Source organism: Triplophysa rosa, linkage group LG11 (genome assembly GCF_024868665.1).
Source record: "Triplophysa rosa linkage group LG11, Trosa_1v2, whole genome shotgun sequence".
Lineage (NCBI taxonomy): Eukaryota > Metazoa > Chordata > Actinopteri > Cypriniformes > Nemacheilidae > Triplophysa > Triplophysa rosa.
Window position 1 is genome coordinate 26,691,485 of NC_079900.1, and position 17,242 is coordinate 26,708,726.

At 39.7% G+C, this 17,242-nt stretch overlaps 1 protein-coding gene across 2 annotated transcripts in view; it reads right to left on the reverse strand.

Annotated features, from left to right (window-relative positions):
- usp36 (ubiquitin specific peptidase 36) overlaps positions 1–17,242 on the reverse strand; it is a 32,039-nt gene extending 14,797 nt beyond the window's left edge. The window contains exons 1-13 of one of the 2 annotated variants that reach the window (XM_057345841.1): positions 17,109–17,226; positions 12,473–15,266; positions 3,234–3,495; positions 2,932–3,153; positions 2,719–2,829; positions 1,524–1,626; positions 1,374–1,441; positions 1,175–1,245; positions 1,010–1,092; positions 803–914; positions 571–711; positions 352–452; positions 77–212 (exon numbers count right to left, since the gene is read on the reverse strand). In XM_057345841.1, coding sequence (XP_057201824.1) covers positions 77–212; positions 352–452; positions 571–711; positions 803–914; positions 1,010–1,092; positions 1,175–1,245; positions 1,374–1,441; positions 1,524–1,626; positions 2,719–2,829; positions 2,932–3,153; positions 3,234–3,486 — 1,401 coding nt within the window. In that variant the 5' untranslated portion in view covers positions 3,487–3,495; positions 12,473–15,266; positions 17,109–17,226. Of the gene's footprint in view, positions 1–76; positions 213–351; positions 453–570; positions 712–802; positions 915–1,009; positions 1,093–1,174; positions 1,246–1,373; positions 1,442–1,523; positions 1,627–2,718; positions 2,830–2,931; positions 3,154–3,233; positions 3,496–12,472; positions 15,267–17,108 lie in introns of both variants that reach the window. The other variant, XM_057345840.1, reaches the window with a different exon arrangement.

Consider the following 17,242-nt stretch of genomic DNA (forward strand, 5'->3'; position numbering starts at 1 on the left):
AATCAGAAAAGAAATGATTTAAGCTTGTGAGCAACAACTGATTTTGGAGTTTGCCTACAACAAACTTTAGCGATACCTTAGTGACCTGCGGTGAAGACAGAGGTCCATTGAGCGAGCTCTTCTTCAGCTGCTCGGGGGTCATGTTGCTTCTCCCAGCATGCAGTAGGTTCTGTTTTGTATTTGAAGCATCTGTATTCTTCTTCTCTGGGATCCTGCCAAACAAAACCATGTGTTTGTGAAATAAAGACGTCTCTGACGTAGTATACAAAGAACAGAGGAAAGAGAGTAAAGGAAAGCTTTGGATAAAAGCGTCAGCCAAATGCATAAATGTAAATATAAAATGTAAAGTACCTCAGGTAAAAGAGAACATAAGCCTGCTGATTGAGGACAACCTTGATGTTACTGGAATGAACCATTGAGTCATTCATCTGGTACCACTGTCCATTACTGGCCTATCCAAGAGTTCCCATCCAAACATTTGACAAAGAAAAAACACCCAAAGGTCAATTTTGATTGGATAAAATAGTCAAGAAATGACAAGAAAGACTTCACAGAGAGTGTGTCCCTCACCTTGACGTAGCAGTAGTAATGTCCGGCGTGACAGCTGTACCCAGAATGCACCAGTACAGCATACAGACCGTACATCACAGGATCACCAGCGCTCTGAGACATGTACGGACGGATGTTCAGGAACTCTGGGTAACCGACATCCTGACGGGAAACATCATTGTGTGAAGATCAGCGGCTCATCACGGGCATAATCTATCCACCGATGCTGTAAGTGTATATATCCACATCATACCTTTGTAATCTTCCCTCCGCTGAAGTTAGCGAAGCGTTTGAGCGACAGCGTCAGAACATTTGATGTCCGGTGAACTGTGAAGCGCTTGGTTGCTGGAACCTTCTTCTTACATCTACACACAAGAGAACAATGGAAGATCACAAACGCAAGAGAGAATGGCGTAAAGCGGAAACAGCATAAACAGCGTAAAGCTAAATAAATACTCACTTGGCGCACATGTAAGCGTTCTCACCACTCAAAACATCAGGCTTGACAAACAGCTCGAGAGCACGGACGATGTTCACCGCTTGCTGAGACACACCGAGAGATATCATGTGATTTTCAAGGAGTTTTATAAACTGGACATCACGGTCATCACAATGAGAGTCTTACCCGAATCTCCAGAGCGATGTCCAGGTATGGGTCATAAGTATCAGACACGCTTTTACACACCGAACACTTCACTGGAAAAACAACGTAACCATACTCAGCACACACTGAATGATGTTTCATATAAAGAGTGCTGCATGTATTTCAGTGTTTTCATTCAGAGAAGAGAAGAGCTCAATGATGTGGTGTGTTCGTGCTTTACCTCGTGACCTCAAATAACCTCCGAATATCTGATGGATTAGAGTGGTGGCTTGTGTCTGCCGGTCCAGTCTGAGAACAAAAGATTGAGTTATTCCTCAGAGCCATTACAAAACAAACTGTCAGGGTTCAGTAACTCAAGCATCGCTCTTACTTTGGATAACCGCTTAGACAAGCTTTCTGCATGGCATCAATGGTGTAGCGCAGGAACTCATGAGCGTCCTCCTGGCTGCCGAACCGGAAATGCCGCGCAATTTCTGAAGGGACAGAATAAAGGAAAACAGCTTACGTCAGAGGCCACTACTAGGTATGGGCGATATGGCCCTAAAACTCTATCACGGTATTTTCTAGTAGGCTTATTTGTGTCTAACGAATGTTTAAATAAAGACTTTTAACCAAACTAAATGTTGTAATGTTTTAATGTATTATGACTATCAACAAATACTTAACAAACGAATGAAATAAAACTAAAGTGAAACAAAACATGAACTCCGATGCATCTACAGTGCCATCCTTCACGAGAGTTAGAGCTCCTCTTTTATTGCAAACTCTTTCTCAGCTTCACGTCTACCCTCCGCTATACACGTTTTCGCTCCGCATATGAGCTGTGAATGGGTCTCACAAAGAAATACGTCATCAACTAGGATTTATCTTATATCGCGGGAAGACTAATTCCTATCGTGGGGAGAATTTCTACCAGTATATCGCAAAAGATATAACATTGCCCATCCCTAGCCACTACAACTGTTAGACAGAGATAACATTGGCATAGGAAATGAAAGTGCCAGGAGTATGTGGAAACTTAATCTCCTGACAGTCATCAGCGAGTGTGATGAGCCATTACTAGAGCTGCACGATAAATCGAAAAAAAAAAACCACACACGGCTGTTGTCTGTGATTTTTTTGTGCAGTTTGTCTGTGAAGTACTGCATCTGAAAGCCAGAGGGCGGTCTCGCTCAGAAATTCCAAATAAATGCCGCAGAAGTAGTACCATAATACCTATGGGCATCTTTCTATCACTGTTCTTCAAGCCTCCTCAGGTATTTTCATGATAATAAAGTCTATTTATAATGATGATGTTTGACAGGAGTTGTTTTTCATAAGCAACTCAAACTCGCAGTGCTTTCAGATCGAGCAGCATTTCCTTCTGAACACAGAGCGGTGCTTCACCGACAAACAGCACATGAAACATCACAGACTTTGCAATATCATAATCGCTCTAGACAGGTGGATTCAGGTGATATTTAGCGTTAATCACGGTTTACTGTGCAGCCCTAGCCACCACACTTCATGATCTGTGACATGACTTCACAGTTGCTGGAGGTCATTTGTAAAGGATTGCAGCTTACTCTTCAGGTCTCGGATGAAGGACACCGGTTTGATGGCATTGCCCGTGTTAGCGAAGGCTTGGATGATATGATTCTGCATCACACATATCATACAGAATCCAGACTGATGACCTGCAGGAGACAAATTCACATTCAGAGCATGCTTGTGACACAAACAAACGCATCCAGCAACACATTACGTTCTGAAACGTCATTCATTTCCCGTTTGCTCACAGGATCGGCTGTGCTCTTTTGACAGCAGGTAGTTGGCCAGTGGTGGGGTGTACGTGAGACACTGCACGGTGGAGTTGAGAAAGCAGGTGTTGCCCAGGTTGTGAAGGCCGGCTCCCACCCGATACACCCTCTCCCACTTCATGGAGAGCTTGTTCCCGGGAAAGAGCATCTTCTGTGGAGCAGGGATGCCATCGCTCTGTCCACCGATCAGACTCTCAGACACTGGAGGAAAACACAGGTTACAGCATTACATCATCCGCTCAGCTCTTTCAGAGAGTGACCTCTGATCACTGCCATCTTACGCTGTCTCTTAATCTGAGCGGACTCTGGAGGTCTATGCAGCGCTGCACCATCGTTCTTGGGATTCAGGATGATGTATTTGGTCTTGAGCGTGTCAAGCTGGTAGCTGAAGCCTTTGCTGGCCGGTTCAAACTCGATCTTCTGCAGCAGGACTTTCTTGGCGGATGAAGCGAGCAGTTTGTTGAGGTCGCCCTCATCGCTGGAGTCTTTACGGCCCGGCTTCAGGGCCTCTTTCAGTTTGTCCACTATCGGCATCGTGTGTCACTGACGGAAAACACATGACGGCTTAAAGAGGTGCTATTCTGCCTATTTTCCAAGTTTAGATTAGGATTTTTTTTGGTGCTCAACAACAGATCTTCATGTTTCAATGTACATATAAAAAGCTTTATATTACAAACTTTTCATCTGTATGCTACACCGCTGTCTCCATTCGCATGAAATGTATTGCCTTGCCATGGTTACACTGTTCAAGATATAAAAACGTGTTTGCAATTTAGTATCTCCCATGTCTAGACATCATGTTCACCAAGTTTGGTGCCAATTGCATAAATCGCCTAGGAGTATTTCCAAGTTCATCACATAGAGTTTACGCAAAATCCAAAACAGACGACTTCCTGTTGGGTGGAGCTAATAGGTATCAGAGCGAAAGCTGCTTGGGTCGATGAGTTTTGTATGTGTACATTCATGTTTGCGTAATCTATGTGCAAATGGGCAGCTGTAATTGAGGCTTTTGACAATTACGCAATTGTTGCATCCCTAATCGTAATCCCAATGAGTTTGTTTGATTAGTTGTGTAGCCCGAACACACACTATATCAGTGTTTTACACAGAACAGTGGAGGTTAACATCATGTTATCTTTTAGAATGTGTGTAGCTGAATCACCAGAGCTAACAGCAGTAAACAGAAATGTACAAAATAGCATTTTGGTAATAAAACCCCTGATGTATAAAAAAGAACTGGATTGCTCATGACATCATTACATTGAAGCCACCGCACCGCCATGTCAGTATGCCCAAACATTCTATTGCATTAACATAAACATCATGACAGTAAAGATTTGAATTATAAAACATACAATAAAGATATAAAAATGATCATAAAGATAATTTCTACCTTGGACAAAATATAATTTTGACAAATTATTAATTATTTATTGAATTTTATGGCTTTTCTACTGAAATTTTCATAACCATATAACCATAACCATATAGTCCTGATTTGAGTGTATTATATGTGGTAGTTTAAACAAAGAAAAATTAAAACATTCTGAAAACAAAGCAATTGGATGTTCTACTAAATGTTCTCAAATAAAAAAGATTGTCAGAATATTCATGTTTAATAAAAATGAAGAAAGAAGTGTCCATGACTGATATTCTCATCCTCCGTAACATTTTTTAAAACACACAAATATATTTACATTAAGTCTGATTTTACGTGAAGAAACACATACGTTAGTACCTTTCAAATGGCTAATAGGTTTACAGATTACTTTATATTTTCCTAGTTTAAAACTTAATATTCTCTTGTCATGCTTTGTACACATGCTCATTACTGATACTGGTAGTTTTACACATTAAAAAAAGTTACATGTATAATTTTCTATTCAAATAAAATCCATTAATGTTTTATGTATGACTAATAAAAAAAAGGCTTCCTAGGAATGTAGATTAGGAATATAAGACTTTATTTGTCATAATTATAGTATGGACTCCTGGGCACAGTAAGCCGCCAAGTGATAGTTCACCCAAAAATGAAAATTCTGTCATCATTTGCTCACCCTCATGTCATTTCATACCTGTATAAATGACTTTGTTCTGATGAACACAGAGAAAGATATTTGGAAGAATGTTAGCAATTTCAATTCTGTGACATCATTGACTGCCATAGTAGGAAAAATTAAATGGTAGTCAAAGGTGCCCCAGAACGGTTTGTGTTTCAAAATTCTTCAAAATATCTCAATTTGTGTTCAACAGAACAACAAAATATACACAATTTTTTTCCTACTATGGTAGTGGATGATGTCACAGAACTGAAAATTGCTAACATTCTTACAAATTAGGGCTGTGCGATTTGGGGAAAATATCTAATTGCGATTTTTTCTTTGACAGACATTGCGATTGCGATTTGATTTGCGATTTTAACTTTTCTAATTCAAGCCTCAGCTCAATATTGTTGTGTGGAGCACAGTATGGGTATAATTACCCTGCTGAAAGAAAACAACTAGGGCTGCAGCTATCGATTCTTTTACTAATCGAGTATTCTACTGATTTTTCCATTGATTAATCGGATATTCCGATAATAAGTACTTTTTATTTATTAAAAAGCAATACTAAATATACAAGAGAAAATAAGACAGGTCTCTTAAAATGAGTAAAACAACTAATTTGTTTCCTTTTTAGAACAATTAGTTTTTATTGCTGAAATAGCATACATTAATATCTGTGAAAACTAAACCCATTTAGTACATTCCATTGCCATATTAAATTCAAAATGCAATAAAATACAAATATATAAATAAGAAACATTAATAAAAATAAAAATAAAAATTACAAACAATAGCCTATGACTTTTATTTTGGCAGGTTGTCAGAAGACCCTTATTTTTTAGTATGTCTGTTTGTTTCTTCACTCAAACAATAACATGTTTGTGAAAAAAACTCTCAGCGCAACTCTGGAGGTGAAGTTCATGTCCTCATTCAGCGCAGACGCAGACAAATTTATGAGCATCACGCGTGTAGCACGTTAAACTGTGCAGTTCATTCACAGACCAGACAGATGAAATGTGTAAATAACAGGATTCGGTGTCCACTAGTCCGCATCTAGTTTGATGGACTCAATGCAGCCGGAAAACAAGTTTCACTCGTAAAATAGACTAAAACTAAGTAAAATATCAGTTCACCATTTCAATAAGCTATTAGGGCTGTGACGGTGGCAGTTTTTTACCACGCGGTGGTAATAGATGGTGCGGTGGTTGAGAAATATATATTATTTATATAAATAATATTTATATTATTATATTTGCGTGTAGCAACCACATGACGAGTGGAAGAGAAATATAGACCTTATTTAAATACTTGAAATTGTTAAATAATTGAAATATGATATCTGAAATAAATGAGGATGAAACATCCGTCAATGTTTAACGCGCAAATCCATCAGTGAAACGGCACACTACAGCATATAAAACATTTAAATAAACATCAGTAAATAATGAAAACTTAAATGATATAAGAAAGCTAAATACTAAATAAAAAAGCTCTTGTTGCAGTAACTTCAGTCAGTGGCGTATTAACCCTTACAGTCCTTAACAATTCCATTTGAAACAAACTGTTTAAACCTACATTGGCTTTCCTATTCAGATTGCCATAAAAACTTTACTTTTTCCGACTCGTTGATGTGAAACTTACTTGTTGACATTGTCCAGATTAAAATGTGTACAGCTGCACTAAATGCGCGTTCAGAAGATGTGCACAGGAGCGCAAATGAAGAGATGTCTCTCCGCAACCGCGGCAAAACCTGCGCGCGCTCCGACACTAAGCAAGCGGGTCATAGCCAGTTTTGATTTTACGTATCTGTTCATTTCACAACAAGATCCATTGCAAAACCCGCAGAATAACCTGGGTTTTGCCGTGCAGGCCTGCGCTCGAACGCACCAACGGAAACGTATGCCAATAATTTCTGTTAATTTAAAATCTTTTAAATAAAACCATCCACAACTGAAAGGCTACAACTAGCAATCGTTATCGCAACTCTCATATTTATTACACCTATATTTGTCAGAGTGACGTGCACTACCGCCGGTGGCAGTTCACCGTCATGGCACTTTACCATCGCGGTGGTGCGGTTGTTACGGCAACCGTCACAGCCCTTGCTATCAGTTATTTATCAGCATGAGAAACACGTGTGAGCGTGTGAACATACTAAAATGCGTGTGTCTCACGGTGAGAATGCATGAGACTGCTAACATGAATAGAGTTTAGCGGGCTGTGCGTCAGTAATAACGGTCCGTGGGGAAACGCAGTGCTCCGTGTGTACTGTAGTTAAATGGATTAAACGAGGCTTCGAGGCAACAAAAATTGCCTCGATGATTTTTTGTATTCGAATAACTCGAGTTACTCGAGGAATCGTTTCAGCCCTAAAAAACAAAAAAAAAACATTACAGAAATTCTAATTGTTTCCATTAAAACCATTACAAAATTCATTTTGTAGGCTATTTTGCAATTCGGGCGTGCTACTGTTGTTCAATTGGTTCCCAGCTTCAAGATTACATCACACCAATAGAATCCAAATACCAGTGTACACTATTATAGTTTCCATTAAAACAAATACAACTCCCATTGTAACCCTTAAATCCATAACATTTTCTATTGTGTTAGTGAATTATTAAAATAGTTCATAGGTTACATAGGCTGATTTATTATTTTTTAAGTATGTGGGATTTTTTAAAACAAGTAGAAAATGTGCTGAATGTTTAATTTCATCCAAGTGAAATTAGCAAAACAGTTAGATAGAATTTACATTTGTTTGAAACGCGGAGCTAGGCGTGAGTTGACACAGGGTGCGCGCGTGCGTCAAGGCAACAGGCTGTGTGTGCGCATCAAGTTTAAACGGCTCGTCCACGAGACGCGCAACGCGGGGCAGAGACGTGCGAGTATGAAACAGGCTATGTGTGCGCTCAAGTTTAAACGGCTCGTCCGCTAGACGCGCAACGCGGAAGAGTCGCGCGAGTATGAAACAGGCTATGTGTGCGCATCAAGTTTAAACGGCTCGTCCGCGAGACGCGCAACGGGGGAAGAGGGTCGCGCGAGTATGAAACAGGCTATGTGTGCGCATCAAGTTTAAACGGCTCGTCCGCAGACGCGCAACGCGGGGAAGATCGCGCGAGTATGAAACAGGCTGTGTGCGCTCAAGTTTAAACGGCTCGTCCGCGAACGCGCAACGATCGCGAGTATGAAACAGGCTATGTGTGGCATCAAGTTTAAACGGCTCGTCCGCGAGACGAGCGAGTATGAAACGGGCTATGTGTGCGCGTCAAGTTTAAACGGCTCGTCCGCAAGACGCGCAACGCGGGAAGAGAGCGAGTATAACACAGGCGTGTGTGGGTCTTCTGAATTGGATGGTTCTTTAGTATTTATTTGCCTAATATGATCGATCTGACTCTGCAGATGCCATAATAACACACTCTCTCTCTCTCCCGCTTTCTGTTTTTTTTTTTTTGATTAGGCATAACGGAGGTGCGCTCACTCTGTTGGTTAGCAAGAATGCCACTCAAAGCGGGCTTGGAACAGACGGTTTTATTAATTTCACATCGTTTCCACATCGCAGCCTCTTGCGATTAGCAAATCGCAACGTCTCACATCGCGATTGCGATTCGATTTCGATTAATCGTTCAGCAGTCCTTTGCTAATCAAAATCATCCTTTTGTGGAGAATCATCGTTCATAGTAGTTCTAACAAAAGATTATACCAGAGTTGAAATAATCGAGTAGTAGAATAAGATTTAATTGTTGTTGACTGAGCATCTGTATAATATCAGCTACTGACTAGCATTAGTTAGACTAATCGTCTTATTTTTATAGTTCAGTTAGCCAATCTATCCTTTTTATGTACTAAGATTAATTGGACTGAGCTATATTATATTATTTAAATAGTGATACTTCTAACTGTGCGTTCAGACCGCCGCCGTCGAGAGCGTCAAAAATCGCTCTGGCCGCCCTGCCAACAACGCTGTAGAAAGAGTCTTGGGCGCGCTGACACTGACGTAGATCGAAATCTTATCTTTATTTAAAGGGGCCGCAAGCAAACAAGCTTGTTGATCTTGTGCAGACTGACCACAAGAAATTGATCGGTGGAAAGAACTTTATTGTAGTTACACGTTTGCTAACGAAATAAACCAATTAAAAGCCATTTGTGTGGTGTGGCTTTTGTGTTCATGGTTAAGTGCTAGTCTAATTTCACATTATAGGAGACATTTACTAGCCTTGGTCTTTAATTAACATTAATTTGTGTGCAACCTACATTACAAACTCTCCTGGTCGAAGTGTAACGTTAGCTTTAATGCAGTTGGTCAAAGCGGTGTTATTTTGAGCAAATGAATTTCATTCCCGCTGGAAAACAAGCGTTCTGTTGTTGCATATAAATAGTTTATTTAATATTCTGCAGCAGTAACACTGTTTTGCATGCTCTGGCGCTAAAGTTAGCATGAAATTCCCGCTTATTTACAGAAAATGTATAACGTTAATGCACATCATCAGCAACTCACCAGGAAAACAAACAATCTCAGACACCTTGGTCCACGCATAATTTTTATTTATTTATGTCCCTGTACGCAAACAGGGACGCGTCGTATAGGATTGGGAAACCCGCCACAGCAATTACCAACTTCTCCTCCATTTTGCTTGGGAACTAATGTGGTCGGAACCAAAATTTACAGGGCTGCTTTCTCTGGAATCATCTCAAGCGATGGACTTCTACATTGGTTGCCGCCAAACCGCGTCATAGCTCATTACCATAAAGTTGACCTGATTTCAACTCTCCTTGCACGGCCAAGATGCGCTGCGCTGCGCCGCTCCTCGCCGCTGGCTCACATTGAAAATGAATGACTTCCGGCCACTTTGACGCTCCCAACGGTGGCGGTCTGAACGCACAGTAAGACTAGTCTAAGCAGTTTATGCAAGCGGCCCCTGAACTCACTCATCTGTGGGGTGAGCAAATCCCTTCATGTGTGAACCACGCTTCAGCTTCTGACACATTGCGGCTGTGTCAAAACCCTAACTAGTGTACATACAGTGTTTCCCCTAGGTCTAAGGCTTGGGGGGGGGTGCGGTCTCTATATTTTTTTTGCGGCGGAGGTCCGGACAGAGAATGTGATGTTGGCTCTGGTGCTGAAGCGAAGTCCCAGTTGTCTATTTTAATATTTTAATAAACTACTGACAACAAACTGTAACAACTGAAATAAATATATCATGAGCAGGAGTACTTACAAAGTTACTAACAGCCTTTCCATGCGATTCATATTAGAACTGATTCTAAATATTCTTTCCAATTAAAACATGATTCACAATGAAATGCTCTTATAACATGCTGATTATTTATGCTATTATTATCATAAATGCTATATGTAGATACAAGACGTTATGTTTTATAATCTGTCACAAAGCTATATAGCAAACAGTAAACTGACTGATAGCTAGGGTTGGGTACCGTTCACTTTTTAGCCGGTACCGGTACCAAAACAGTACCTGGAATTCGGTGCCGATACCAAACAGTACCTTTTTTCGGTACTTTACTTATTTCAGTGAAAAAAGGTCCAAACCTCTCAATTCAAACATTTTGTTGAAATTTAACAAAAAGACTATAGAAATAACTATTACAACCAGCTTATTCTATTTCCTCCTCACACACATAATCATTTATTCATGCAGTGTGATAATTTACCTAAACCATGAGGCCTCCACCATTAACAGACCATTAGAAAATACAGAAAAACAAAACTTGAAAAGTCTACAAAAATATTTTTAACAGCATCATTACTGAAAATAACAGATTGACTTGTAATATACATTTTTAACAGAGATACTGAAAGAATTACATATAAATATTAGGGCTGTTAACGCATGCGATTAATTTTTTCAAATTAACGCGCGAAAAATATTTAACGCAATTAACGCAGCATCCGTTTGTTTTGACATTTTTTGTCTAGCGTTACATTATGTAATCACGCTCTTATTCGTGTACAGGCTTTTAAACCACTTAAGCGCGATGTTAAACAGTTGCTTTGACGCGTTCAATGAAGATAGACAGCTTCTAAACTGTGGGACGCGGCAAAACGCAACGCGAGGTCCAGTCTGGTGTAAACAGTCATGGGCTGAAGGCTGCGTCGGTGAATCTCGGTCAGACAGCGCATCCATGTTAAGTTCTCTTTCGTGCTTGAATGGATAAAACCATACAAGATTATGTCAGAAAGCCCGTTTTGTCTAGCATTTTCTTAAGCAAGACTTCAAAGTGTAAAATAAAATCTTAAATGAATGCAAAGAGTTGTGAAAATGGGAGTGCGGTGACGGTCAGATCTGCGTACTGAGACAGCTCTTAAAGGGGCCACGTTCTTAAACGTGCTGCTGTGACTCCTGTCACTAATGTTAATCAAAGAACAAAATAAAAGAAGAAATCAATGTGATTTTGTAGCTTTAATGAGAATTCTTCTGCATTTAATTTATAATTTAGCATTAAAGACTGTAAAGTGTTTGAGAACTTCCTTCAATTTCTGTATATTTCATGATAGCTCTCAATTATATTGTTGAATGGCTATAATTAATGTTAAAATAATCAATTTAATAGAGACATCAGTTACAGTACTAATATCAAAATGTTTTTTTTTCATTCATAAAATGACGCTGTTAAAGAAATACTGTATGTTGTTTCTACATCAATTTGAAGATTAAATGTGAAATTATTCAAATGTCAAAGTATATTTTAAAATATTATTGTTATGTGTGATTAATCACAGAAAATGTGTGATTAATCCGATTAATTTTTTTAATCGATTGACAGCACTAATAAATATATAATGTTGATCATACAATAATACATAATGTAAATGTGCATCAGTCTCCTGCGGCGCTGTTCACAGCTTTAAACTGCACCTTGACGGTTGGCCTCACTCACCTCTTTCCATCGACTGCTCTAATCTGTCACTAATAACTTTGTTTCAGGACTTCATGAGATGATTTTATTCATTGGTGGACAGAAAACACAAAGCGCCTTAACAAACTTAAATGTTCAGCGCAGTGTTATGTGTGTGCGTGCCGGCTGCGTCTGAGCGCACATTTCCTTAACGCAATTGTATGCTTAATTTTCTAAACAAGAGCGAGTGAAATAAATAATATAAATATGATAACCATATGTAGAGTCAAGTGTTTATTTTCATTTTGTATGTTGATAAGGACAGCCTGCTTTATTAGCGGTTTTAGTTTCGCTTTGTGTGAAGTAAAATTTTCTCTCTCTCTCTCTCTCTCTCTCTCTCTCGTACCTGCTCACGCGCAGTACCCGATGCGTTCTCAAGTACTGAAATTTGGCACCGATTGATTTAATGTGAATCGATACTCGGTAGTACCGACGTAATTCGGTCGGTGCCCTTAAAAGTACCGAGTCCGGTACCCAACCCTACTGACAGCTAAAAATACTTTATTACTGCTGCATTTTCATTTACTTAAGTGTTACAGGAAATGTGTCCATTTATTTACCTGCTATTGGTGTCTGCAGGTCTTTATATGCGACGTGTCTTTGGCTGGAGAAGCAGCGCTCACGGAGCGGAAAGGGTTCAAATGAAGCGTTTGTTGCTAAATAAAGATATTAGAGGATATAGCTGCAAAATATAATCAACATAAATGTCCCTGAGTGCGCATGATGTGTACATCTCAGTTATGTAGACGCGCTGCTCAATTGAAACCACAGAAAGATTTTTTTTAATGGTTCATTATGTCTTGCGGTCCGGATGGAAGGAAGGATAAGGTGAAAACCTGTCATCCGGTGGTAACTTGACTGTTGCTAGTCCAGGGTTTTTCCTGCATAGAGAAATTGGAGGCGGCCACCTCCATAAAATGTCGTGCCACCTCAGGCTCTCGCCAAAATGATGTTGTGAGTCTTCACAAGAAATGCTGTGTGCATTAACAGACTGTCATTTGTAACTGCAGTTGCGACATTACGCCACAGCGGAGGCGCTGTTTCGTTATCGGCACACTGAGGCGCTAAAAAGAGTTGCAGAACAAGAGCCAGCCTGTGTTTCACGGCTGTTTGTTTTGCATCCAAGTCATAGGCGTAATTTGCGGGTGGATGGGTGGGTCATGTCCCCACCACTTTTTGCCAAAGTCAATTTTGTCCCCACCACTTATTGTAAGAAATAAAAAATACGGAGCGTCTATTTACCATGCAAGTAGCCCGCTTTGTAAACAGAGGCTATTTATACTAACTCAGCCCATCAGTTTCAGATTGGAATAGACAAAATGTAAGAAAGGCACACAAAACTTCACTGCTCCGGTGGCATAGAGCGTAAAGCAAGTGTTACCTGCTTTACGTCGTCGTGGGTTCGCGACTGCTGTTTGCTGAACTTTTTCCCTATCACATATCAGATTGTAAAAGTATTTATTTTTAATAAAATTATGAAAATATGTGAAAATGGCTGTTCAAGTCATACATGTACCAAACATTTTGCGCTTAATTGCACTTTGGTGCTAAATATTCGTCCTTATTGTTCTCGACATGCGGTTGCTATCGCCTATTGCAAGATTAATTACATTTTGATAATTGATAGAAAACTCCAATAAATGGAAAAAGTCACAACTTTGTAGTTTCATGAGTTCAAAACAAAATTTGGAAAGTTTGTTGTATATTTGTAGCCTATCAGGCAATGCCCGTAGTAATTAGTGAAAATATGATTTTTTAAAGATATTATTTTCCATCTGTTTCCCCTGTATACTTGAATGTTTGTCCTTATTAGCAGGGGGTTGTCAAACACCAAATTTTTAACATGGGGAAAACACATTCGTTTCAGTAGTTTTTGTTTAATCACGAATTAATACGTTTAATTACGTACGGCAACAGCCATCCTTACATAAAATAAAGCACAACATGCTTTAAATTATATATTGATGAAAACATGATATAGTTTAAAAACAAATGGAAGCAGATCTGATATGTGATGTGAAAATTTAGAATAGTGAGATCAGCGGATTCGAACTTGCTTCACGGCAGTATCAATATTACTTGTCATGCGTCTTTCGCACTAATGTTACACCACTGAAGCCATCGATAAAGCGGCGCAGTTTTTATACTGTTTTCTTGAGGAGTCACCTACATGTTTCGCGCTTGTGACGACCATGAATATTCCCAACGAGTTCATACAGAAACAATTTATTAAAGTATTGTTTGTGTCGTCTTTGTCCCCACCACTTTTCAAAACAAAGTTACGCCACTGATCCAAGTACGTTTAATTTCCTGAAATTTATTAAGTTAACATGACGTACATCTTTGTAATGTCTTTAGCTGTGCAGTTGGATCGTTGAATCAGCGTATACTGTACACAGCGAGTTCGCCAGTATGAACGCACATTGCGTTCAGAACGACTCGCACACGAATGACTCATTTGAACAGATTCATTTAAACTATTGAACTTTTTAGTCACTAGCGAATATAAGAGATCCTTGAATCATTTAAAGTGAACCACAGAGAATGCAAGATGTGAATGAGCTTTGCTCATTTAGTAAGACTGGTTAATTCAGTTGGCTATTGTGGGCTGAAAAGTTAGTTGAAAATGATAGAAAAGCTTTATTTTATTAAAAAAACATTTCTGTTTGGTTGAATAAAAGTAATGTTTTATATAACTTAATGGTTGTCATTTTTATCTAATTTTACTCAAAGTCACTTTGATTAAGCCACTTAAAGGTACGGTAGGCCTACGTGTGTGTGTACAAGATCAGGATGGCACCACCTCCGCCTCATTTTGAGCAAGGAAAAACCCTGTAGTCAGGGGCAGGGCATGCGTATTTTCACCACCCTGGGAGCGTTTAAAAACGCAATTTTTTTAATCTGCTTTTCAGGTGGTTGACGCGACATATTTTCCCACACGCGCTCTCTGTCCACTGGTGAAAGTGTGCTTACCGGTGTATGTGAGCGCACGTGTGTGTGTGTGTGTGTGTGTGTGTGTGTGTGTGTGTGTGTGTGTGTGTGTGCGCGTGCATCGGGTCAGAACTCAATACAGAGAGCAGAGGAGAATTGTAAAGGCTACGCGACCACGTAGAATCAGAAATGACATGCCGCCATGTAAATAACATAATGCTATTTAGTTTGTTTAATACGATAACAAGGTATAGACATGTTATATAGGAAAGATAACCTTAAATGACTTCTCTTGTGATCTAACCCAACATAAAACATTTAAATAACTTGACCTTCAAGCGGGCGGGAAGTGCCGTTGTAGGGGCGGGGTGGGGCGGGGCGGGGCGCCTCCATCAGGTAATGGTAGGGGAAACACTGACATACCTAGACAGCAATATAGTCTGCATATAAGATGGTAATAGAAGGATGATAATAGATGGGAACTAACACGTAACAATCTACTGCACAATATCCGCATATTAATCCAGCAAATCTGATTTAATTAATAAGAATAATAATGATGATGATATTTACAAAAGTACCTACTGACAGCATTATGCACACAGTTTATGGTAAAAAGATATTTAGGTAACTTACTGCTGATGTGATTCACAGTAATTACACTTATATGATCACTATTCTCCAGTGATCAAGGACGTCACAAGGATGATTAATAGATGAAAACTAACTTTGGCCCTGTCCCAAATGGTGCACTCCGGTCTTGTGGACCTCCTCCGAGTCCACACTTGGTGATGTCAGGAAGTGCAGACCTATAGGGCACTAGGCACGAGTCCATAAGGGTACATGGGAGTGCTTTTTGAAAGAGCAAGCGGTGCTTTCTAATCACTCTCGCGGTACTTTGTTGTCATTAGCTGATCAGTCTGCGCAGCGCCGTGTGAAGTCGACCACTTGTTGTCCCATTGTTGTTATTTGGGACTGGAGCTGCCGGTTTTTATTGTTCTGTATTTCATATGTTTGTATTTCATATGTTGATATGCCACCCGAGCATTATGCAATAGATACTTATGTTTGTAATGCATTCATTTGTCATGAATGTATATTTATTAATTTGTTTACACTATAGCCTACTTAATGTGCATAATGTGTTCTTAATATGCATATATGTTGTTATTTATATATGCACAATTTAGAATGTTTTAGACTGTAAATCGTATTATATTGTATTGTCATTGTGTTGAATGTCTGTACTAGAAGCTTCCAACACCAAAGAAAATTCCTTGTGTGTGCAAGCACACTTGGCAATAAAGCTCTTCTGATTCTGATTCTGATTTAGTATTTCTCTATAATACAGAAGCTGTGTTGTTCAGCTTTACAGAGCCCAGAGACAACTAGATATAAATCTACAACAAAACCTGGCTTATTACCTTAAGTAAGAAAATGCACTGCATTAAAAGTTTTTATTCTTGAATAGCTGGCTTAATAGAAACTAAATAAGCAATAATATGAATAAGTAACTAACTAATTAATAAATTAATTTAGAATTTTATCAAAACATACATCTAAAAATGTATCCGTCATGTTTACGTATATGTCTGACATCCACGACACTCCTCCCATCCGTTCTGTGATTGGGCGTTCGCAAGGATACCTGGGTAGGGGACTTCAGTGGAGTCTGCATCAATGCGGGCTTCGCCGAAGACCGCATCGAGGGCACAAAGGAGGCGCTCGCGAGCAGACTTCTGAGCGCTAAAAAGACAAATGGGACACCCTACATACTCGTAGACTTGGCGAGAACGCGCAATTTAAGTCCACGAGACCGCAAGTGCGCCATTTGGGACAAGGCCATACATGGGATTGGGAACCTACAGCCTTACAGTTAGCTGAAACTTGTTAACCACGAACGCGCGCACACACACGAGTGTACATGAGTGAGGTTTGCGCTAGTGTGTTTCAGTCCACATGAAGCGATTACAGCTGGAAGCTAACATGCTACATTAGCATCTACTCTAGCTGTCGCTGACAGTAACGCACATCAGCCCCATTAATAATAGTGTAATTACATCGAGTCCTGTCGTGTGTTTGCTGCATGTTTACGGCTGATATGAAGAGCTTCACTTCCTGACTTGAGCCACCCCACAAAGCGAACGTGGCGTTCATATTGCTGCAATGTGCTCCTGACCCTCACGCACAAATTTTCTGACAGATTCACCCAAATACTTAATATACTCACTGTAAAACTCCGCGAATAGAACATGACGTACTTACCCATCCGTAAATGCGCAGGAATCGTTTGTTCTACTTTGATATTGAGCCTTTTTTCCGCAACGAATCCTTCATTTTTTTACCATCTTTCCCCCATGCTGCATTACGAAAGGGCGTGTACATCCGTGATTGACGCG